The 25,982-nt window shown below is 38.0% G+C and overlaps 2 protein-coding genes across 3 annotated transcripts; both read left to right on the plus strand.

Annotated features, from left to right (window-relative positions):
• The first annotated feature begins 17,641 nt into the window (after positions 1 to 17,641).
• Positions 17,642 to 18,967, plus strand: LOC113340590 (basic 7S globulin-like). The gene has a single exon (XM_026585715.1). The coding sequence runs from the start codon at positions 17,642 to 17,644 to the stop codon at positions 18,965 to 18,967; it is 1,326 nt and encodes a 441-aa protein (XP_026441500.1).
• Positions 18,968 to 21,060: 2,093 nt separating this feature from the next.
• On the plus strand, positions 21,061 to 23,741 carry LOC113340674 (S-formylglutathione hydrolase FrmB-like). 2 transcript variants are annotated; one of them, XM_026585794.1, is made up of 4 exons: positions 21,061 to 21,492; positions 22,017 to 22,134; positions 22,505 to 22,571; positions 23,313 to 23,741. In XM_026585794.1, exons 1-4 carry the CDS (start codon positions 21,460 to 21,462, stop codon positions 23,383 to 23,385), a joined length of 291 nt encoding a protein of 96 aa, XP_026441579.1. In that variant the 5' UTR covers positions 21,061 to 21,459; the 3' UTR covers positions 23,386 to 23,741. The 2 variants fall into 2 exon arrangements, with proteins under 2 accessions (XP_026441579.1, XP_026441580.1); XM_026585795.1 differs by having other exon boundaries at positions 23,331 to 23,741.
• The last annotated feature ends 2,241 nt before the right edge of the window (positions 23,742 to 25,982 follow it).

The raw sequence follows: 25,982 nt of genomic DNA on the forward strand, positions 1-25,982 counted from the left end.
GGAGTGTCTCCCTTAACTGCTCAAACATCATATCTTCTTCGCCGATGTTTTCCTCCATCTCTTCGCGGGTCAGTTCTTCTATGGCGATGGTATCCGTGTCATAGGTGTGCAATGAACCCTCCCTGAAATCATCTTCACTGGTCTGATCATTTTTCCGTTGATTCACGCCTTGCATTTCTCCTGCAACCGAAGTTTCCTCCCTTTCCATTCTTCCTCCTCTTTTCGCCTCCAAACGTTTGCTTCTCCTCGTTGCTATCAAGTGCCTCGCTCGATCCGGTGTCATGTCCATCAACTAGTTCGTGATTTAATATCTCTAAATCAACCTCTGCTTCTAAAACCCAACCAACCTCACGATGCAACACCCAATGATTACTTCCTTTCTTAGATTTCCAACCTTAATTAAGAATAAACCGTTTGAGATCTACAAAACCATAACTTGTAAAAAACAATTCGCCAAGATCTCTAACTTCTATTGTTTTAAAAAATAATTTCAAATTTTCTCAAACTCTTAGATGACGATGAATCCCCAATTTAAGTTCACTGTTTCTGGACGCCAAAATGTAACTACTGGAAATCCAATAGCACACCCAAATAGGAAACAAACAAGATCTAAGACATAACAAATATTTAGGTAAAGAAATTATTTATTTATCAACCACACAAGGAAGTGAAAATACAAGTTTTGGATACAAGGAAACCCTAATCTCACACTCCAAGCAAGACTATTCTTACCCCAAAGAATCTCGACCCCCTTTACATTGCCTAAGGGTCTCTATTTATAGATCATCCAATCCTAATGGAGTATAGCTCATTTTACTTCGTCCAAGGTTATCGTGTTCTCGTGGGTAATCTTTTTACTTTTCCCAGAGCATTTTCCATAAAGCTTCTCCCCTTCTTACGCTGAACTTTGGGAACTTGTCGGGACAACTGTCTCTTTTCTTGTTCAATAATTTACTGACTTCACAGGTTATCTTTCCATCCAAGTAACCTTATTTCGCCTACCTGATTTTGTAATCGGTATCTTGTTGGGGACTCCAATTGATCCTTTGTGTTTTATATTCTTTATGCGAGTTACTTCGTTTTGGGATGCCTCCTTGCTACAAATTTTCTTACTTCGTGTCGTTAATCAGTGACAAGGTCATTCTGACTTTTGATTTGACAAGTCACTGATTGGGATCTTGGGGAACGATGCAAGATCTTTGAGTGAGACTCTTCATACCTAATTCATGCCTTCCTGTGCGACCACGTGGTGAGACTATTTTGTGTACCTACACAAAGAGAGTATGAAACGTTAGTTTATTTGATCTTATAAGAGTTAATGAGGGTGTCGACTGTGTGAGAGTTTTTGATGGAGGTTCGAAGCCTACGACTTCTATCGTTATTGGTGCACGTCAGATATCTTTTCTAGAGTTTGATATTTCAAGGTCGAGACTAGGATTTGTTAGAAAATTGAATCCAATTTTCATAGATGATGGAGAATCCATGTCTAGTACCTTGGTTTGGCCCAATTTAGTTTCTGATCCGGTTAGTTAGGTTAATTTCAAATTTGGAAACCAAATTGAAACGTCAGAAATGTGAAACGACTTGACCTTTCATACGAAACCCTTGAACAAAACTCCATGAAGTGTCGCAATGCTTCAATGAAGAGGTATTAGATAATCTAGAAATGCCCTGCACACCTAGATTAGAATAAATCAATAAAAAACCTAATCATTATTCTACTTACATCCTAAAAGTTTGTGTCCAAAGAGAGTTCATCACTTTAAGTTTTGGTTCGTCGTTTCTCGAAGTTTGGAGTGCTACTACATCGAGAAGAAAGTCGTTGTATCCTGGGAGACAAAAACCGATAATCCGTAAGCACCAGTGCGGGGAGAATCTGTCTTAAGGATAGAGGATATAATTCTTGCCTCGACTTTGGTTTGTCTAACTGAGTTTGCATCCTTCTTCTCTTTTCTATTCTTCTCTGTTTGTTTCATTACAGTTCAGGGACGGACCCAGAAGTTTAACTAGGGTAGGGCTATTTTCCATATTTAAGATTCGGCCGCCGAAAATTTTTAGATGAGTATTAAGATGTTTAAGCATCAGTACGTTTCTTTTCTCTATTTCTTAACTATATTGGTAGAATTTTATTCTTTTTTCCCAAAATTATCAAAGAAGCAAGTTACAGGAACTTGGAATACCAATTTAATGAACGAATCAGTGCATTTTCAATGAATAATAACGTAAATCTTGGTAGAAGATTCTCATATGGGCTGATAATAGTAGTGGGCTTGGTCATTAAAATTAGAATGATTTTTTGGGGACCATGGTTTTTTTGGGGGACCATGGTTTTATTTTGGGTAAAGACATTAGAAGTAATTCTAGGTCACCCCATATCTAGTTATTTATTTAATACCTAATCTACCCTCTTAATTAATTTAGGTTATGATTAGTGAAATGATTTAGTTAAAAACAATTAGTGAGATTAAATTAAAAGATGAGTTTATTATTAGTTGAGTAGAATTATTGTGAGAGTAGAGATAGAGAATATGAAGGAGAAAAACATGGAAAATAAATTTTTTTTCCAATTCACCCCCTTTGAGTATTCAAGTGATGAAAACTCATCTGATTTTTCATCTCCATCCTCTCCTAGAATATTTGTTAATCTTCAAAATGATCCGGATTTGGCTTATTTCTTAGATGGTGATTGTATTTTTCCCCAAAATGAAACTCAAGATGAAAATGATGGATTTTATCAACCACAACCGGAGGAAGAGTATTTGGGCGAATAGGTATGCTCCAAACTTAGATAATGTATGTTGAATTGGTAAAAACTTCCCTAAAAATGTAAATCTTTGAACTGGATTTTGCACAGTTCGGTTACATTATATGAAGAACATGTAAACGAACTGTTCTTAAGGTGTAGTTCGGTTGCCTTGTGAGATGAATAAGTAACTGAACTCATTTGAAGATGTAGTCCGGTTACTTTATCCAAACACGCAGGTTACCGAACTCCACATTAATGGAAGTTCTGAGATGCGGTGTTATGTTCGGTTGGTTCGCAACTAACCGAACTTTACGTAAAAATAAAGTTTAACTAAGTGTATACAGTTCGATTGGTTCGCAAACGACATGTACTAACCATCTAACCGAACTATGTTTAATAAGTTCGGTTGTTTCGTAAACTTGAACCTAACAGCATAACCAATCGAACTTAACAAACAAAAAAAATCTGAAGTTCCAGTGTCTAGTTCGGTTATCTATATAAAATACAAAGTAACCGAACTCTGTTCATTTTATTAGTTCGGTTGTTGCGATAAAATTCACATGTTACCGAACTCGGTTCCTTTTATTTGTTCGGTTTCTTTGCAACTTTCTTAACCAACCGAACAATGAGTTCGGTTTCCCCGATAAAATTATTATGTGACCGAACTTATTTGTGATTGCGTTGATGTTGTTACATTTCTTGTAGATGGAATCACAACCTATACCAATGCATGATCAACCTTCTCCGATTGGTATGTTGTTCGAAGATACATCTACTCACTATGCGAATGAGTTGGTATTTGACTTACCTATTGATGTGAAGAATTGGGCTAGAGAACATGCCAAGAGAGTCAATTGCATCTTGCTTTTGAATGGAAAAGAAAGCAACACTCGTTTTGAAATGGTTTGTGAGAGAAGTGGAGATCCCGATGTTAGTCACAAGAGGAAGGTTATTAGTATAAAGGAAAAACGACGAGGAAGAACACAACGTGCTCAAAGAAAATCAAATGTCCGTTCAAGCTAGTATTTAGCAAGAGCAAATTAACGAAAAGATGGTTTCTAGTTATGGATAAGGTGCTAGGTCGTCATAACCACCCTCGTTCAGATGATCTTGAAGGACATGCAATGTCCGCAAGGCTCACTCCTCGAAAAATGGAAAAAATAGCCGAGTATAGGAAATTGTGTATTCCACCTTCCACAATGCTTCACTTATTAAAGCAAGATAACCCGCGTAACTTATCATCTTTGTACACCATTTACAATGCAATTGAGACGATTAAAAGGAATGAATGGAAGGATAGAAAAGTAATGCAATAATTATTTTTTTTGGCTCAAGAGAAAGGCTACGCGGTTCAAAAGAAGGAAGGTCCGGAAGAAGAAATAACTCATCTCTTCATTTCCCATCCGAAGAGTGTTAAATTGGCTCAATCATTCCATGAAGTTCTTATAATGGATTTCACTTACAATACAAACACATACGAGATGCCATTGTTGAACATTGTTGGTCGTACGTCGACGAAGTCACCGTTTACCGTTGCTTTTTGTTTTCTAAAGGACGAGCAAGAACCAAGTTACACTTGGGAGCTACAACAAGTGAAGGCGATCTACCGAGATGATGAGATCCTCGGGGTTATCGTGACGGACAATGACGTAGAATTGATGAACGCAATAGAGAAAGTCTTCCCATTAGCACATAATATGCTTTGTATATTTCATATATGGTGCAATGTGATGAATAGGTGCAAGCCTCAAATTTTTCCACCTAAGAGGAAATGATTGGAAGAGATTGGTAATCTACCGGAAGATGAACAAGCGTATGCAAAAGAGAAATTCGATAAACAATACGCCATAAATCACGCTAAATGGGTTTCCTTCTCCGGGGAATGGGAGGCATTGACTTGGTCTCTCACCGAAGAAGAGTATTATCTAAATCTTGCCGAATTTAGAGAACATTGGTCTAGCCCCGAATATCCGGAGGATATAATAACGTATGTGGTGGAGCAATGGTTGGAACCGCACAAAGAGCACTTCGTTTATGCTTTTACCAACAACTATAAACACTTTGGGAATCAAGCGACAAGTTTGGTAGAATCGGCTCACCACCGGTTGAAGAAAAATCTCTTTGGATGTGTCGATAATTTTGTGGTTGTTTTTAACGCAATGGAGAGTTACTTCAAACACGATATTGAGAGAATTAAAGAGAAGTTCCAAAAAAGCCGCATCATGAAGTACACAAAGATTGTAGACAAAGATGGTAACATCAAGAAAATGGCGGACCTTCGGTTGTTTAAGGGACTCCACTATAATGTTTCACATGCTTGCATCAAGAGGTTAATGGTTGAGGTGAATTCGATTGACATATGGGGAACCAAGTCGGACGAGGTGTGTGTTTGCAACATGATGAAGTCTATGGGACTCCCTTGTCGCCACGTGATAGCTAAGTATGAACATGGTATAATCCCTTTAAGCGATATTGATCCACATTGGCAACAATTAAGTTTTGTCCCTCCTCCAAAGGGCGATGTCAGTGAAGAGTTTGGTGACAATGAAATGGGAAGAGCGATTATCGAAATGTACCGGAACATGAACAAACTCGAATGGCAAATCTTTTGGGATGACATGCGGCCAATTGTTTTTCCACATACTTCAGAGAATGTGCAAGAACCGGATAAAGGCAAGGGCAAAGGTAGGCCAAAAACCAAAGAAACAAAAAAACAAGTTAGAGAATATGCAAAGGTGTTGGATAAGAAGGCAAGTGAAATGACCCCTTTTACTAGAGATCCTTGTGGGCATGAGCATACCGCAGCGAAGTACCAAGAAGATTCGAAGAAAAGGGGAAGGAATATTATTCAAAAGGGCGAGTCAAGTGAAAGAAATATGAAGAAAAAAGGAATGATGTTACGCTCTCAACCCACTCCGTCGGAACCAAGTCAAGTGAAGAAAAAGGAAATTGATGATACACCAGCTCATGTTGATAAAAGGTACTTGGAAGAGCTACCTCCTTAAATTAGAGATTATGTCATATCCATCAATGATGTCCATCCAGATGGTAATTGCGGTTTCCACGTTGTCAAGGAACAACTAGGGACTTTTACTCAAGGTGCCAAACTATATGATGATAATGAAATCACTTATATTCGTCAAAGGATGAAGATGAAGCTAAAGGAAAAAATGGAATTTTACAAGAGAATGTTGTCCGATGGGGATGATAGCCTCAACATGCAATTCCTTAGGTATCAAATCCGTCTCCACGGGGGAAATCCAATCACAAGGGATCATTAGATGGGCATGCCGATATGTGGGCACTTAATCGCCGACGCATTCAATTGTGTGGTTCACTATTTCTCAAAAGGTGCTAGTTTCACTTACACTCCCAAAACAACCATATGTGTCGAGCAACTTAGACGCATGAGAGTGGTGATTGCGTTGGTTAACAACAACCATTTTGTAGGCCTCCGGTTAGAAAACAATTGTCCATTGCCTCCGATATGCGCATACTCTTATTGGAATGGATTTAACCCCGACACGATGTTGGGTTGGTGCATTATGTATGAACATAACATGGAGATGTGGAAAGCTTTGGAGGAATCAAACAAAATTATACATGGACATGCAGTTTCCCTTGGGGATGATTAGATGTACCTTTGGCTAGAATATATGTATGCTTTTGAACATCATCATATGAATGAAAGATTGTGTTTTTTGGTATTTGGTCTTATTTTTTGTGTTATTAGCTCATATTTTGTTGTTTTGGTGAATAAAAATAGCCGTTTTTTGAGTCAGATCAAGTACAATGTTGTCTCAAAGCTTGAGTTCGGTTACCTGGAAAAATTCTGCAGGTAACCGAACAATGTCATTTTTTTGGAACATTAAAGTTCGGTTACAACGTATTTTTTGCAGGTCACCGAACTGCTCAGTTCAGTGAGCTGACGTTTTTTCCTAGTTAAACCAACCTGACTCTAGATGTTTTGGCATGTTTTCGGTTTTGTTCAACCCCTGAGTTCGGTTACACTACACATTTGCGATAAAACCGAACGCTGAGTTCGGTTACACTGCACATTTGCGATAAAATCGAACGCTGAGTACGGTTACACCGTATTTTTTTGTAGGTCACCGAACTGTTCAGTTCGGTGACATGTCGTTTTTTCCTCGTTAAACGAACCTGACTCTGGATGTTTTGGCATGTTTTCGTTTTTTTTCAACCCTTGAGTTCGGTTACACTGGACATTTGCGATATAACCGAACGCTGAGTTCGGTTACACTGTAAATTTGCGATCAAATCGAACTATTTGTGTTGAATCCAAAATTTTAATTTAAGCATGACTGTAACAACAACATAAGACCAAATTATGAAATTCATTTAGTAATACATATAACTAAATGTTGGAAGCAAACATAAGAAAAGAAACTACCAAATCCGCAAAACAAAAGTCTTCCAAACATAAGGAAACAAACTACCGAATCCGCAATAAAAAAGTCTTCCAAACATAAGAAAACAAACTACTAATTGTTGCAATCACTCATTTACCACGACTACTACGAGAAACTTTTCTACTCTTGCGTTTAGGGATTTAGTTCGTCCTTCGTCACTAGGAGTGTCATCTCCTTGAACCTTCCCCTTGTTGGCAACTCCTTTTGAACGACATGGTCTGGCTTGGATCAACCTGGATTGTATCGACAAGGTCGGGATTAAAAACATTAGTTATTTGTTTGTAGAGGTCTGTTTGTCCTCGAGTGTCCATCGGCTCTCCACTCCGGATTTTTTCCATCAATTTCTTCAACAATTTAGCACTTGGCTTCAACTTTTCTCATCAAAAACATAAGTCACTATTATTTTTCAATACTTTATAACATTTTGAAAAACAAAAATAAGAGTAAATATCTTACCGGTGAATTCCACAAGATCAAGGCCTCATCACCACACATAAGGGTAGGATTCATAATCTTCTGAGCCTCTTTCTCCATTGCCGTCGCTTTTGCTTTATCAGCACGGGCTTGTCGGAAACTGTTTATTACACGAGGATGAGAAAAATGTTCATACCATTCCATATATCCATCGTCAGCGAAGTTTTGCTCATCAAACGAATCTTGTAACTCTTCGACTGGAACAAGATAATCCCCAAAGTTCTTCCAGTGGTCCACTGATGGAGCAGGATCGTATTTGGGGATGAATTCTTCTCGCTGTTCTTAGTTCCGGCCTTCTTTACCTTGAATTTTTCCACTTGTGGGACACTTTGGACACAAGAAAGTTGTCTAAGTACTCTTCGAGGATTATACATTGTACAACCCCCAGGATGAAACAACGGTCCATTATAACCCGCAACAGGTGAGAAATCAATAACATCAACATCCTCCTCATCTTCATCTGATGCAATGCTGTAAGGATGGAAAACCACATCTTCCACTGTTAACTTATCCAATGTCTCGCTCAACTCCAACACCTTTTTTTCCTTATTCTTTTCCTGTGAGTTCAAAAATTCATATTTACCAGCTGTAGGCTTCCCATAAGGCTAAAGAGTGCGAGAATTAGACAATTGCAGTTTAGGGAAGTGGTCGTACACCCAAACCTATGAGAAGAGGAAAAAAATAATACATTCGCAATATTATTAGTAACAATACACATTCATTCACTTATATATTCAAACATACAAACGATAATTTAACGGGGTACCTGAACAAGGGTGTATAAGCCTCCAAAATATAGACTCCTAAGCCTCGAAGCTTTTCTGAGTTCCACTTGAACGAATGAAAGAACCGCAATGCCCCAAGAGTAGTTGTTCACCTCATCCAAGGGGTCCAATAGATGGAGGTAATGAGCATTTACCACGTGGCCTGAAGTGTCAGGGAAGAAGATGGTTCCTATTTTGGGAAAAATCAAACAATTCGGTTACATGGATTTTTTTCCTATTTTTGGTAATATGGCTATAGTTCGGTTACATGGAAGTTCAACAATTTTTTTCCGAAACAACCGAACTCACGAGTTCGGTAACCTAGTTTTCAATCCTATAAAACCGAACTGTTCTTCGTGTTCTTCGTTTCATGGAGTTCGGTTAAGAAACTAGGGCAACAATAAAAGACGCTCTAACCGAACTAAACACTGTAACTTCAATTTGAACCCTATTTTGATGATTTCTAATCAATTGAATCGATGAAAATCAAATTAAAAGAAATGGGTTTCTCGGGAAATACCTGCGAATCGGTCCCATGGAAGAATCAGGCTTCTTACTGCGTCTATTATACTAGATTATGGATTCACTTGGCTCTTCCACTTCTTTATGAATCTCAAAATCACTTGGCTGATTTGCTAGATGTCCTAATGGGGGACCTGTTCCTGGGAGTCTTTTGGTTTTCTTTCGAAGAACCATTCTTATAGTCGATTGATTAATCGACGATGACAATTTTATGAATCGACGATTAATCGATGAAGATGACGTTGAAATGGGGAAGAAGAGAATAACAAGAGGGAGAATAGTTTTCTTTTTTTTTTTCCTTTTTTTGGGTTTAGTTTAGGTTTTGAATTAGATTTAGTTTAAATTTTGTTTTAAATTAAATTAGAGGCAGTTATTAAGTTAGGGGTAATTTTGATTAGAATAAGGGCCAAATTAGTAATCTCATGATTTTAGGACATCCCTTAAAATTGTAGGGTAGGTGGCCTAATAGGACCATGGTCCCCAAAAAAACCAAGGTCCCTAAAAAATCGTTCAAAAATTAAATGGGTTTTATCAGGTGGGATAAGAACAAAAATTCAGCTTAATATCTATACTAAAATTTTTGGTGGCCAAATTCAGAGACGGGCTATAGCCTTCTTTAGCCCCTTGCTAGGCTCGTCCCTGTTACAGTTTATACACAAGGTTGCCAACGGGATTCATGGAACCAAATCTTCATGAATCGTTCTTCTGATACACAAGGTTGCCAACGGGATTCATGGAACCAAATCTTCATGAATCGTTCTTCTGATGTATTTAGAACCCTTAGTAATTAATCCACATTTTGTGCTCGTTTCTTTGTTTGTCTTTTATTTTAATTACTTTCTTTTGTTTTCTCTTTTGGTTGCAATAATATCATTCCACTCTTAAAAACAAGTGTGTGACATCCAAACCAATGTACGAGCACCAATGACCATGATGAGTCAAATGTATAAGTCATTCTTATCTATTACTTCGTGAATCCCATAGGTCTTTATCCATTTATCTTATTTTATAGGTTTATGATAAGGTTTAATAAGATTATGATCTGATTTATTAGTATTCTGAGTGACATAGTGTTCATATGATATAGGCCAAGTGGTGTTTGCATTAATCCTATTCTTCTCTTAATTACTTCTCGGCATTAAATGCAGGCACTGGATAATTAACGCAGCCACATGAAATAGTTGATCAGAACGATTAACAACATGCCGCAATTGTAAGATTTCTAAGTTGACTTACATGCATGCTATATATGAAACCCATGCCAATGTAGTTGTTGCCATTATTTTCTAAATACCATGTCTTCTACTTCTTTGATTATTCATTCTAGAAAGAGCAGGAGGCGGAACAGAAACAGGAAGAGGAGTACATGCAGCAACAAGAGTAAGATGGGCAGTCAAATCTAGTTTGGTGTATGTTATTGTTTTTCGTACCTTGACGTGCTGCCAGCTTTTAGGTAATTCTGTTGATGGCTATATTTATCTATGCAAACATTGAACTTTCCAATATAAGCACGGAAATCTGCAGGCTTGATTAGTTATAGGGTTCCCCACATTGGCCTTCAGTGCAACCTTATTGCATCCTCTATGTCTTGTGCCTGTTGTCTCATCGTCTTTTTCACGACTCTCTCTTCATCTTTTTCATTGAGGAGCTCAACAAAATGACTACTGCCACGATGACGTTTATTCATATAACGAATCTTCTCGAAACTATAATTTTCAGGCCGGCGACATATTTGATAGTACCTTCTAGCATTGATATTTGATAACGAAGGAGAGATATAATCAATCAATCAATATATCACTTCTTTTATATAATGGGGAATGTTAAGGCTGACGTACGTGTTGGATCCAGGTTAATTTTTACGTTTTCTGAAAGAATAGGATGCCACGTCAGCATATCAGTTTTGCCAAACGAATGAATGCACCTCTTGGTCAATGGTTGTTAGTATTCCACCGTACATAATGAGAAGATATACCTCCTTAGGATTTACCAACCAACACGACTCTTGAGTTACCCTTCCTCTTTATCATCTTATATTCCGAGACTCTTACAAATGCAGTACGTAGAGTCTATTCGGATGGTCCTAAAAAGGAAGGCAGAGCTTTTTGTTTTACCCAATTGGATTTAGAGTAGTAAGTGGTGATAATAAATTCTTTCCATGGTTTACAATCACCGTATATTGATTTTGATCGAAACAGCACATTGAAAATGATGGAAGTTGGAGAATTTGGTGAAGTAGAACAAAAAGATGACACTTTGACACACTTTCATGCACAAGTTCTGTTTGAAGTTGTGAGACTTTCATGCAACCACAAATATCTTAGTTAATTAATGGACAGGTAATAACTTTGAGTTCAACTGTCCCTTGATTATATTCTCTCTTCGAAAAATCTTAGGATGCATCCTTTCGCTCAAGTAACTTTGAATTCAAGTGTCTTTGGATTATATTCTCTCTTCGAAACATCTTAGGATGCATCCCTACGCTCCAGTTTTAGAAAAGATAAGGCTAGCGCCACCAACACAAGCATCACTATGTGTTTCGACAGACAGTCAGACATCATCTTCCATTGACCAACAACAATGTTTTTTGGGGAAAAAAATCCTTTCCACATTGTTCACAGATCACGACGATAGACTGTATGAAAGTGCAGATCCCATTTTCAAGTCTCCACCACATTTCATTAGATTGAAGAATTCTTTAAAGGTATAACCATATATGGTAATCTTGATAGGAACATCATTCGACATATTCGTACGTGTAGTAGTAATTTTCATCCATGGTAATAAATTAAGTAGTTCTTGATCTGTTTTTTTTTTCCAGTCTTTTTTGATTGGGTACTTGATGCCTCAAAATGGCGTTACCAATTTTTTCGAAAAAGTAAGACACCGACGCACTACGGTCTGGATCTTCTCAGAGTATACCAGAAGATAGGCTTTAGTATAATGTATGCGGAATAGCGAATGCACATCAGTTATCAAATTGATACCACGCAACAGTTCTCTTTGCATGGTGATCGTGTAGAAATATTGAGGATTTCAAAGAAATCCTTACACTGCCAAACAGGTTAGATCATTTTCCCTTTTCTTCTTTTTCTTTTAATTCTGAAGAGATAATTCTTAACCAACCGATGGATTGGAACAAGGGGTAAGTAAAAATGACTTTAATGTAAAATACCAATTCCTTAAAAATTAAGTAATGGTTTGTCTAAATTGGATCTGTTTGTTACTGTTTTTGATGATTTTGTTGATATAGTTGGAGGTTATAATGATGCGGGTGATCATGTAATCTGGATGGACATGACTGTAACAATGCTTTCATGGAGAGTAATTGCGTGTGGAAAGCAAATCGTTAACTTTGATGATTACAGTTAGACAATGATAATGAGGATGAATGCTTCCACACCTAATGTGTATGGAGAGCTCGTTTATTTATAACAAGATATTCTACTCAACACAGTTACAAAGTTTGTTAAGGAACCTATCAAATAAGGATAGCTTTGCAACCCGTTATTATAGGCTAGGAATATTAGAATGATACAAAGTCATAGTCCTGGTTGTTGAGACTTGTTAGGAGAGTCATCAGGATGACTCTTAACATTCCCCTCAAGTTGTACTGTAGCTGGTAAAGTTGCAACTTGCCACGAAGTATATGAAACCTGGGTGCCGGAAGACCTTTAGTGAAGATGTCAGCGACCTGAACTCTTGAACTGATGAACCTGAATTTGAGTAGATTTGCCGCTACCCGTTCACGAACAAAATGGTAGTCAATTTCGATATGTTTAGTACGTGCATGGAAGACCGGATTAGAGGTTAAATATATTGCCCCTAAATTATCACACCAAAGGATAGGTGGTGAGGACTGCACACCCAGTTCTTGAAGTAAAGATTGGATCCATATTATTTCAGAAGTGGCAATAGCAATGCCACGGTATTCCGCTTCAGTGCTGGACTTGGATACCGTTTTCTGCTTCCTTGCACTCCATGAAATTAAGTTGCCCCCAAAGTATACACAGAATCCACTCGTAGATCGTCTGTCATCCAGGCTCCCAGCCCAATCCGTATCAGTGTAGACCTGCAACGAAAAATCCTTCGACGGACTGATGTGCAACCCATAATCAATTGTATTTTTGAGATATCGAATAATCGTTTTTACGAGATCCCAATGCTCGTCATAAGGGTCATGCATAAATTGACACACCTTATTGACAGCAACAGAGATGTCAGGTCTTGTTAAATGCAGGTATTAAAGTGCCCCAACAACACTTCGATACAATGTGGAATCATGAAATCTCGTAGAACCTTGCCTCTGGATTTTTGCATTGACTGCCAAAGGAGTGTTCACCGGTTTAAATCCATCCAGCTTTGTTTTGCGCAGAAGGTCCGTTATATATTTATGCTGAGTAAGAATTAAATCATTCCCCTTTCTAAGCACTTCTAACCCCAAAAAGAAAGACAAATCACCCAAATCCTTAAGGGAAAACACAACAACAAGATCCTCAAGCAACGTGGAAATCTGAGCAGTACTTGAACCAGTTACAATAATATCTTCGACGTATACCAGAACATATAAAGTGTTATTATGAGAATGACGAATAAAAAGAGAACTATCAGCAATAGATCCCTTGAACCCCAACTGAACTAAGTAATTACTTAGCTTAGAGAACCATGCCCTCGGTGCCTGTTTGAGCCCATAGAGGGATTTGTGCAGTTTGCACACATGGTTAGGATATGACTCATCCACATAACCTTGAGGCTGCTGCATATATACATCCTCCTTCAAGTCACCATGCAGAAATGCATTTTCCACATCTAATTGCTTGATATCCCAGTTGCGCATCACAACAATAGACAACACAATCCGGATAGTACAAGGTTTAACCACCGGCGAGAATGTTTCACCATAGTCAATTCCCTGCTGTTGTGTATAACCCTTGGCAACCAAACGAGCTTTACACTTGTTAATAGTACCGTCTGGGTTTTGCTTTACCCTATACACCCACTTTGAACCCACAACATTCATTCCTTTTTCGTATTTAACAAGAGAGTACGTACCATTTTGAATCAATGCATTTATCTGGATATCCATCGCACTTCTCCACTCTGGAATTTTTCTTGCAGCTGAGAAACATGTGGGTTCCATAAAGTCGTCATCAGCTAACGGGTGTTTAGAAGCTGTTAGGCACAGTTTCTGGATGGGCTTATGTATACCAGACTTTTCCCGCGTTACCATTGGATGTCTGACATTATCACCCTGCACGTCTTCATGAGCAGTAGAAGCTGAGGCTTGTTGTGAAGACTCAGCTACTGAGTTATTGTTTGCTGGAGATCCCGCTGGTGAAAGAGACTTCGCAGTATCTGATGTACCATCAAAAGACGCTCCTGGTGATGGAGCGTTGATATTCTCATTTGCTTGTAGATCACCGGACTGTTCTGGAACAGCACTTTGAGGCACAGGAATACAACAGTTGTGAAAAGGGTGCTTAAAGAAAACACTTGTGCTGGAGTTTTCCATACCTGGATTTGGCTCCGGAGAATGCTGCTTGAGAGGTAAGAATGGAAAATAGTTTTCCACAAAACGAACATGCCTAGAAATATAAATCCTGTTTGATTCTCTGTGTAAACACATGTACCCTTTATGGGCGTTGCTGTAACCTATAAAGACACAAGAAAGGGATCTTGGTTCAAGTTTATTGTTGTTATATTGCCTCAAGCAAGGATATGCTAAGCAGCCAAACACCTTTAAGAAGGAATAATTAGGAAGCCTGTTGAACATCAATTCTAATGGAGTTTTCGTATCTAAAGTAGACTTAAGAAGTCTGTTAATAAGATAACAGGCAGTGAAAAAAGCATCCCCCAGAAAGATGTAGGCATATATGCATGGAAGAGTAGAGCTAAACCAGATTCAGTCACATGTCTGATACGTCTCTCTGCTAAGCCATTTTGGGGTGAAGTATGTGGACAAGAGAAACGATGCTGGATCCCCGAATCATTGAGATAGGAAGTGAATTTCTTATATTCAAGTGCATTATCAGATTGAAAAACTTTAATGGTGTAATCAGTAAGGTTTTCAATTTGTTTACGAAATATGAAAGTTTGCAGAGCATCAGAACGTTGAACAAGAGGAAATACCCAGGTATAATGAGAAAACAAATCCATAAATAATATATAGCACCGAAATCCAGTTCTTGATAAAGAGGGAGAGACCCAAATATCTGACACAATTAAACCCAATGGCTTAGTGTAAACAGTACTACTAGGAACAAAAGGTAACTTCTTGCTTTTGCTCACATGGCAAGAATGACAGAAGTCAAAAGATTTATTTTTTATTGGAAGGGAATACTGACGACAAATTTTAGACACAGTGCTCAGCATGGGATGACCTAAACGCTGGTGCCATATAGGTAGAGTAGATGAAGTCAATGCTTGCGGTTTTATTGATTTCTCCAGCAGTTTAAATCCATCGAAAACATACAGTCCATTCTTAGTGAAGCCTCTCAGCAGCAGTGTCCCCGTGCACATGTCCTTTACAACAAAAAATTTTGGGTGAAATTCAAAGTAGACATCATTGTCTTTACAGAATTGAGAGACTGATAACAAATTAGTTTGGATTTTAGGAACATGATATATATTATTCAACTTAAAAGTTATTGAATTAACTGTAAAAGAGGCATTACCGACATTGGAGATATCCAGTGCATTACCATTCCCCACATGAACTTGTTCAATTCCATTGTACTCATGTGGAATGGACAAATTGCGCATATCAGCCGTTAAATGGTGAGTAGCGCCTATGTCCGTCACCCATTGTTGTTATGCATGCTCACCAGGTAAAGCAATATAGGCTGCAGGAGTGCGTTTGGTTTGGCTGGCTGATTTCTCATAGCGAAACCAACATTTGTCTCCAAGATGGCCCTTTTTCTTACAGATTTGACACTTTTCTATGAACTGAGGATTCCGCTGATATTGCTGCGCTGGGGAAAGTTTGGTTGATTGTAGTTGAATTGAGATCTATATTGAGTATTAAATTTTCTTGCATCTCCTCTGGAGCCAGATGCAGAGTTAGTTACATCTACATTTGCAATTGGAGTTTGTAACAGGGATAGTTGTTGTTCTTGACGCATGTCAAAGGTGACAAGATGAGAATAAAAAGTGTATATATCCATATTTTCAACCGTACTTAAAGCAGTGACAATTGTATCATAGCTTTGGTTAAGGCCATTACTGATAGCCTGCTTCTTCTCATTCGTTGTAACAGCACAGCCCGATTCTGCCAATTGAGCAAAGAGAGATTTAGCATCATTTAAATATGATTTTAGTGTTTTGTTACCTTTCGACATGTTGTGTAGTTGCTTTTTCAGATTCATCTGATGATGAAATGTTTTTGGTGCGTATTCAGACTCGAGTTTGTCCCATACTTCTTTTGCAGTCGTAAAATGGGCTACATTGCTTAGAACCTCTGATGTTAATGTGGAATTCAGCCATCCCACAATTAAAGAATCCTGATGTTCATATGCTGTGAACTCTGGATTTACAGCTTCACTGTTAGGTAAAGTTCTAGCAGGAACTGGTTTTGATCCATCCACAAATCCATTAAGATCATACCCTTTTAGAATGGGTTTGAATTGAGCCTTCCATAGGATGTGGTTGGTTTCTGTGTGCTTCAAAGTGACAAGGTGATGAATCTGCACCTGTCGAAGAGTATTTGTGGTTTCTGCCATAATTTGTTTTTGTTAGGGTTCTAATGATATATATTTTTTTTTGATATGTTGCGGAAGATGGCTTGGATCAAATAGCTCATACGTCCCATTGTTGAAGCGGGAAATTCATTATAGCTCATACGTACCCAAATGTTTTGTGGGTTGACGTATGTTTATGTACAAATACAATGAATTTTCTTAATCAACATTTTAGGAAAACTTATGGCAATAATTGTAAATTAAGATTGAGGTTTAGGGTAGGAGATTGTCCGATGCTGATCATCATTGTTGGCAGTGATTGGAGACGGTCTTACTGTAGAGATGGGAGATGTAAAAAGAGATGGGAGATGTAAAAAAGATAGTTAAATTGTCCGCTTCTTCAGAAAAAAACCGATGAGCGTGAAAGCAAGTTTTCTTTTAGTTTTTTGTTGGAAAGATTGACAAAATCATTTGCCGCAATGATCAAGTAAATAAAATTAACATGCGCGGGTTTACGGAACTTGTATATATATACTTAAATGCATGTCGTATGCTCTATTCCTCTCCCTTGCTCATAGTATTATTTAATTGATTGTCCAATTAATCAATGCGTGTACTGTAAGTTCTTATGATAAGATCATGATCTAGTTAATTAGTATTCTGATGAGTGGCATAGTGTTCATATGGCCAAGTGGTGTTTGCACTAATCCAGAACATATCATATTCATTGCTTGCTTACTTCTGATCAGCATTAAGTGCTGGCACTGGATTTACTCAGCCACATGAAATCTATGATCATATAGTATATTCTGATTATGCTCTGATTTATTAGTATTCTGAATGCAAGTGTATATGTCCAAGTGGTGTTTTCTTTGCTTAATTACTTCTCGGCATTAAATGATAGCACCGGATAATTAACTCAACCACAAACAACACCCTAATTGAAAGATATATGTCAAAGTTGACTTACATGCATTCTATAAATGAAACCCATGCCAAGCTAGTTTCTGCCATCATTTTCTAAATACCATGGCTTCTACTTCTTCTTTGATTATTCATTTTCTTCTTCTTCTTCTTCAGTTCGTCTTTGCTTCTTTCTCCAATGCACAGCTACCCATTACTTCTTCTAAGCCTGCAGGTATAATCTTCGATCTTGAGAGAGATCCATCAACTCTCCAATATATGATCAAAATCAACCAAGGAACTCCTCGAGCTGACGTAAAACTAGTTCTTGATCTTGGAGGAATAGCACCTTGGCTTCGTTGTGATAAAGGAACCCACGAATCATCATCCTACCATCCAGTCAGTTGCGCGTCACCCCAATGTTCTCTAGGGAACAAACAAGCAGTTGGTACAAGTGAATTGTGCAATGGTACTGCTAACAGTACATGTAGTATTTACACAAGTAACCCGGTAACTCATTCTGTCAGAAAAGGTGAGCTCGTTTCAGATCTTATGACTATTACATCTAACCCTGACAGCCAAGCGACGCCAGTTGCTTCACCTCGTAGGATTTCGTTTGGTTGTGCGACTGCTGGTAGTATGTTGAGTGGACTTGCTAAAGGTTCTAAAGGAGTGGCTGGTCTTGGTCGTTCATCTTCTCTTTCACTAGTTCCACAATTTGCAGTTGCAGGCCGATTCTCCCGCATATTTTCTCTGGAGTTGGTGGAGAACAGTCAAGATAATAATCACGGCAATAGGATCTATTTTGGGGGTGGACCTTACATTTATTCCGACTGGGTGCAGATGGATTGGTGGAATAGAGGGTTAAAATACACTCCACTCTTGATTAACCCCAAAAGTAGGGAAGAATATTTTGTGGATTTAAGATCCATCTCGGTGCACAACAGAACTGTACCAATAAACAAAAAGTTGTTGTCCATCAACAAGAAAACTGGTATTGGAGGAACAAAAATCGACATTCGAATTCCTTATACTACTTTGGAGACCTCAATCTACAAAGCCTTCATTAAGACTCATACTGAATGGGCTGAAGCATGGAACGTTAAGAATGGTATATGGAGGGATCATCTGGTGAACATTACAAGGGTTGCTCCGGTTGCACCTTTTACTGCCTGTTATAACGCGTCCACCCTGCCTCGTGTGTTAGCTTTTTCCGCTGATTACTTCTTTGGACCAAGTGTGTCGTTCATATTTCCTAAGAATAAATGGAACATTGATTTGTTGGATCTGGTAAGAGTTAATGATGGTGTTGACTGTGTGGGATTTGTCGATGGAGGTTCAAAGCCTACGACTTCCATCGTTATTGGTGCACGTCAGATAGCTTTCCTAGAGTTTGATATTTCTAGATCAAGATTAGGATTTGTGGAACCAAATCTTCCTGAATTTGATTAATGAACCACATTTAGAACCTTTAATAATCTTTATTTTCTGTTTCTTTACTTGTTTCTTTTATTTAAATCTTTTTCTTGTTTGGTCCTTATGCTTGCAATAATGAATTATTCCAAGCATGAAAATTTGCAGACTTTTATTGCAACCTTAGCCTCTATGAATTGTATTGCATCCCTTATGTCTTGGGCCTGTACTGTCTCATTGTCTTTTTCACGACTCTTTCTTCATCTTTTTCTCTAAAGTATAATCTTCAGGCCGGTAACATATTTGATGGCTTCTAGCATTGGCAGCATCTGCAGGGAAGAATAGAAATATATACCAACGTTAAGTTACTCTGAAATAGTTGATTTCCAAGTTTAAACCAACATAGATCACAAAATAAGAAGCGAAATGCTTCTACTAGCTAGATTGACGTCACTCACAACTGGCCAGCAACTTGATGAGATGATCTGGTGGGTGCTTCCACACTACACAGCGTGACAATCTGGCGGTCAAAAGAAAGTTTGTGGTTACCCAATGCTTACCGATTTGCAGACTCTCTCTCAGCCCGATTTTATGTGTGTTTTAATGCTCTTTTTATTTATGTTCAAGTTATCAAGATTTCTTTGCATGTTCAGCTTTTCTTAAAGCTTCGATGGATTGGTTTCACGTGTACACAAGATTTGTTAGAGGTGGTTCAAGTAACAAAACAGGGTTTTAAATACACTTTTTGGGCTTCTTTATCCTGCACTTTCGATTGATATTTAAAACTCCATCTTAAACTAAATTATACAAAAGTCCTAAAATTTTAAAAATTTGATATAAAAACTCCAAATTTCAAAATTGGTTTCATCAAATTTTATGATGAAACTAAAAATTGGTTTCGTCAAATTCTACGAGGTTTCATCAAAATTTTATTTTTTTTTTGGCGGGTTTTTTTGTGGATGGATAGTGACTCCTTTGGAGTTATAACTCGCGTACCGTTTAAAGAGAAAGGATAGTGGACACTTGTACGATTTAATATTATTTTATTGTTTGAGTGTCCAGTTGACATATAGGGGACACTAGGTGGAATCCGGTTATTTCGTAAATAAGTGAACAGTAAATCGACGGTCTATTGGACTCTCGGCCTTCGGAGTCTAGACACTCATATATTTTTGAACTGGACACCAGAATATTGAGGATGTAGGGAGTCCAATTTTATGGACACTACCTTAAACATTTTGCACAAAACAAAACGATCCTATTGGTTCCTCTAAACCAGCAGTTAATTAATGAATATAATTTTTTTTTCTTATTTTAATTTTATTTAAATCTTAAAAATAGCAACTGGATATCTAATATTGCCAAAAATATAGGACTCTTAAAAAAAATGAAACACTTAATTTGCTAACAACTCCAAAAACGTGGTGGTGGATTCAATTTGTTATAAAGAAGGAAAAAAGCATGATGCTGTACTGATAATCATCAGTACAGAGATAAATTTGAAATAGTATTACAAAAAATGAAATACCTAAGTATTACTATTGATATCAACAGTAAGTACATCCTTCGAAATAGTATTATTGATGGAGTCCGCCAAAGAAGTCGATCAAGTAAGCGATAAATTTTCTAAACAGGGTCTCAAACGTATGGAACATGTGTTTCTTAATCAGAAAATTGGACTCAATAATCAGATATACAGTGGTTTCAAAACAAGAGGGAGGTTGGTAGGATGGTATACAATATTGACCATGGTTCTTGCTTTCCATCTGAAACTCACATTCACAAGAAGATCCTGAAAACTTGCATTGAAGATGGATCGATTCAATTTGGATCAAGGGAGCTGAAGATATCAATCAAACGACCTACCCTGATCACCTGTTACCGGGTTTTAAAATTGCTGTATTTTAGGCTAGATATATGTTATTTACCTTTTTTAAATTTCATTTTAATTAAAAAATAAAAGACAGAAACTATTTAACAAATAGTTAACAGTCTGGTTATGCCAACCAATAAGAATAATTTGGACTCGGATGTAGACACCGCATTGGTTGCCACATAGGCGCATCACCAGGAAATTTAACAACTTAGTCTGCATATGCTTCTGTAGGTAGCTCAGTGCTCATATACTTCATCGCATATACTTCTGCACCTCATTCTACCTTTCGACGACCACAGCACACAACCTCTTTCCTGATCTTCTTCTTGGATTTCTTCCTCAAAATTTTGTTCCCCATGTTGTTGTGTTAATCATCATATCTAGGGTTTTGATCCATCCCTAATAACCTTGCTTCATATACTTCAATCTCCTTCTTCTTTCTTCATTCTTCTCACCATGTTCAAACTTTAGTCACAAAATTATTAAAGACTAATAAAGGTCAAAATTTCGATCTTACAGCATGTTTGGTTCGGAGAATTAGACGCCTAGGAATCCGATTGCACGTAATTGGACCGATTCTCCGGACCAAACATAAGTTTGGAGCTCAGAATCGGATTACCCCCAAAACTCAGTTTTGGATTGCATTGGTCCAGCTATGCAATGGAAACCAATTCCGGATAATCAAAAGGTACATGACTTATTATCCATTTTCACGGTGAAAAAGAGCCAGTTCGAGCTGGAGATTCCATTGAGAAACTGAAACCCAAACAAATTGACAACCTAAGTTCCATCAAGTGAAAACCAACCTTGTCTCCATAGCTTTTCTGTTGGTGTTACTGATTTTTAGTCTCATTTTGATATCTCAGTACAATCACCATGAGCTTAAACTGTTTGTTTGTATGTCTGGATGATCCAAACTGTACACACGATGAGCTTAAACTGTTTGCTTGTATGTCTGGATGATATGTCTATATGTCTCATTTTGATTTCTTAGTACACACACGATCACCATGAGCTTAAACTGAGAAAACAAACAATTTTCTCCGTCTCATTTTGATTTTAGGTACCCTATATGAGATTTATCATTAAATATCCATCCAATTTTCCACTTGCTTCATACTTCGGCAGTTCGGCTTGCGCAAATTTTAGCATAAGTTTATGTAGCGTGTTCTGATGCGTACTATTAAACTTTGATTCACGTCTGTTGTGCAGGTACTTTGCTGGATATCTGTCCTAACTTGCTCCGATGAGAACTTCATTGCCAAGTCTGGAGCTCAATGTGTAGCTTCCTGCAAGAGTGTTGCGCTAATTGCCCTAGATACATCTCCGAGTAAGTTGGTGCAACCCCATTATATTTATTGCTCGTCAGCTTCATGATTATTAAAGGTTGAGGACAATAAAATCTGAGTAAAGCTTTAGTGGGTAAGGAGATGCAGCGATGGAGGCACATAGAGACAAATGGGGTCTCAAGCCCCCGCTTGTTTCTCAACCTCGGTGTAAAATCAGTTGAGTTTTTAGAAATTTTGCTCTACTGTGTGGGGGCAAATGTGATGGAATTATGAACATTTTGTTCTTTAGGGGTTCAAATACAGAAAGATTTGATAGAGATTTTCATATTACCCCTCTTAAAATTTTGTTTGGCTCCATCGCTGAGGAGATGAATTTTTTTCTTGCGTTTTTTTATGTGCAAAATTGGTTAGTCCTGGTGCTTGGATATCGGATCTTTCTCGGAAGATATGAAGCAACAGAGAAGAAAACTGCAATAAGGTATTCACTAATATGCAATTCTGATTTTGATTTTATTGAGATTTGATTGTTATGTTGATAGGATAGGAAAACATAAGCAATGGGACACTGAGCAGATCATTTGCTTCGAACCCCATCAAAATGTAAACGGAACATACTTGGAAATTTATTGGTAATAGCCCTGCGTTTAGGAGTTCAAATAGCACTGTCAAGGAAAATTGAGATGCCTTACAGAGAGTGAGATTATAAAAATGGGGGTTGTGGATATAACATTTGTGATTATGATGGTTTCTGTTTACAAATGATCTAGATAGAGGCGAAATATGTCTTCTTTTATTAAGTATCGGGGTTCTAGATTCGCTTCCTAGTTTGTGTTAATAAAAATCGACGTTGCTGACAGGTTATGTGAAGCTAATCATATTATATATATGTAGGAAACAATGTTTTAGAAAGAGATTAGTGCACTAACAGGAATGTTATTATGGTAAATGATTACTGATATGAATAAGTACTATTAAAACTTAAAACAAGGTTTGTGCAGCCTTTCTTAACACTCTCTAATACAATTAATCAGTAGCATCAACAAAGATCTTAGTAACAAAAGTCTATGGTTTTGAAATGGTCTTAGATCAGAGGCAATAGGTTAAAATATTTATAGATGGTTCACTTCTTTTCTGGACCACCCTTGTTTGATGTACTTTCTTAGCTATAATTAATACAACGCGTGGGGTTTGTTCGAAATGAGCTTTATGTTGGCTACAGTGTTGTGCTTTGTTTCAGGTCGATAGCTTTACAAACTCAACGGTCTAACCAATTAGTGATGATGTGGTGGTGAGGTATACATGGAGGCTCAAGAGATGAGGTTGGGCTTATGAGTTGGGAGTTTGTTGCGTGGTTATAGTTTGGTTTTTGGTATGCACACAAACTGAGGTAACCGAACTTATTAGAAGGAGAAGACGCTGAGAGAAAGAAAAAAGAGACGCCGATGATGTGAGACGCTGATGGCGAGAGACGCGCTCATGATGTGAGACCCGCTCATGGTGTGAGACGCGCTCGTGATGTAAGACATGCTGATAGTGTGAGACGCCGTTGTCTTCTAATGGTGGATGCAGCTCTTTGTGGATACGAGGGTTTGATGATGATGGTGGATGAATAAAATAGACGCCCAGAGCGAAGGAGAGATGCTAACAGCACCAAAGAAAGACGTAGTGCGCGTGTTGTAGTGCAATTTGGTGCCACTTGTATTGATTAAAATGACGCTGGATTGTCTGACGGCGCCGCTGTCGTTGAGTTTGCCAGTGGCTGAACCGCTGTCCATTACTGCTCATGTAGCTTTGATCCGCCAGAGAAGCCCTCATATGTACTACCGTAATGGGACTCTACCGCTGATACAAACAGACAATTTAAGAAGTTTAATGCTTATGCATTTTAAGATATCAACGTAACATCATAAAGCAGAAACGTTATTAATTAAACTTGGTGCGTCGAAGGTTATCATCAAACAATTAATGTATATGCTGGCTTTGAAATACTCATCTCTCAATAGGGTCTTTTTCAAGCGGTTGACATGCAGGCGGTGGTCTCTTCTCATTAAATATCAAAATGAACCTCATGTATGGAGGCGCTGGGTAAAGGAAAATGAATGACGCGCTTCTTGTTGTTGAGGGCTCGATGTTACAGACGAGTTGGTGTAGTTATCATCAAGAATAATGGTGATCAGCGTTTGACGCTGATGGTTACTGGGACTCCGTTGATGGTGGTAGTTGTTCCATCGGTTTAGATAAATAAGCTCAGAAGGGATGGAAACGCCAAGGGATGGAAACGCTGGGTGAAGAAAGTGAATGATCAACTGACGCGGTTGGTCAGGTGGATAAGCGTCTTAGCGAGAGTGGATGGTGTATTTTGTTGTGGTCGAGAAAAGACGCCAATAGAAGGCAACAACCGAGAGAGATAACCTCGTCAGATTGTATGTGCCACAATGCGGCAGTCCTTAAATACTCCCGTGAGTACAAACCCCAATACATTGTAGTCTTTGACGCATTCAGCTTCCTTGTGGAGAGTGCTGACCCTTTATTTACCCTTGAGTTGCCAATATTATTATTTTCATGGACAATCAGTTGCTTTAGTGGTGTAATTCCTTCGGCTGATATAGCTTTTTAGAAGAAGACCACACCCTAAGCGGGTTGCACCGGGACCGAGTTTATCCGCTGCCAGGACCTCTTATACTCCGCTGGACATGTTTCAGCACCCCTTGCCGGAAAACTTAATCGCTGAGTTGTTCGTTCTTAGTGGCCTCGAGTCTTTGTGCCCCGATAGTTCTTCTGGAATTTCCCCTTTCCCGGGTTCCCATCCTCTCTAATGGAAGTTTTGTACTCCCTCCGTTCCGATTTACTTGACGTTGTAGAACTTTTCACGGATATTAAGAAATATCACAGAGAGTAAAATCTTTCCAATAATACCCATATTAATTCCTACTTAAAGAGTTAAATAACCTAGTTTTATGTTTCTAAAATATAGGGAAAGTTATCAATCCCGTAGTTATGTACTTGGGATGTACAAGATTGAGTATATATCCTCCATGGGGTATATTTAAAAATTATAGAGTAATTGTTTTTGTGTTGATTACTATGAGAATTAATTCTCTGGAGTGATTCCAAAGCAGGGATAAATTAGTGAAAATTGGGAAAAAGAATTAAAACTATCATCTAATTTGGAACACAAAAAAAACCCTAAAAAAACAAATAAAATGGAACGGACGGAGTATGTAATTTCATGCCCCCTAATAAGGTCTTATTTGTGCAAATAAATTTTCCTAGGATTTCCCCTTTCCCGGGTTCCCAGCCTCTCTGGTAGAGGTTTTAACATGTAATTTTGTCTTTAGCTTGTTCGCATCATTGATATTTATTTGACTGGTACACAACTTTTTTATATCATTTTAAGTACAGTAGTGTTGTTTATGCCTTTCACATGACAAATCAAACAGGACGAATTCATTTGTTTTTTCCTTCAACAATTGTTTTCATGGGACGAATTTCAGCTTCTTCAGGATAAGATATGACTCTACCATCACTATCTTCTTATGCAGTGTAGCTGAAGGTCTTGTCATATTGGATTTTCCATCTATTCACTAAGTCACGCAATCCTTTTTCCCTGGCTCCTTCTCAAGTTTTATAATGCGCCATTTCCCATTCTTAGCAAGTTAAGTTGTACATGGACATCCAGAATTATACTTTGAGAATACATTCATTTTACTGCTTCATTATGCTTATTCCTTTCTTCGAGAGGTAAGTTACTTATGGGTGGTTGATCAACTTTGTGCGACTTTTCTCCTCCATTTTTTTTCAATATTTTCTTCAATTTTCGCAGGATTTCATTCGTGTTTCTGGTACCGCGTTCAACTTTGTTTTTTAGCTATCGCGCTTGACTACGCTC

The sequence above is a fragment of the Papaver somniferum genome, unplaced genomic scaffold, assembly GCF_003573695.1.
Source record: "Papaver somniferum cultivar HN1 unplaced genomic scaffold, ASM357369v1 unplaced-scaffold_22, whole genome shotgun sequence".
NCBI classification, from domain to species: domain Eukaryota; kingdom Viridiplantae; phylum Streptophyta; class Magnoliopsida; order Ranunculales; family Papaveraceae; genus Papaver; species Papaver somniferum.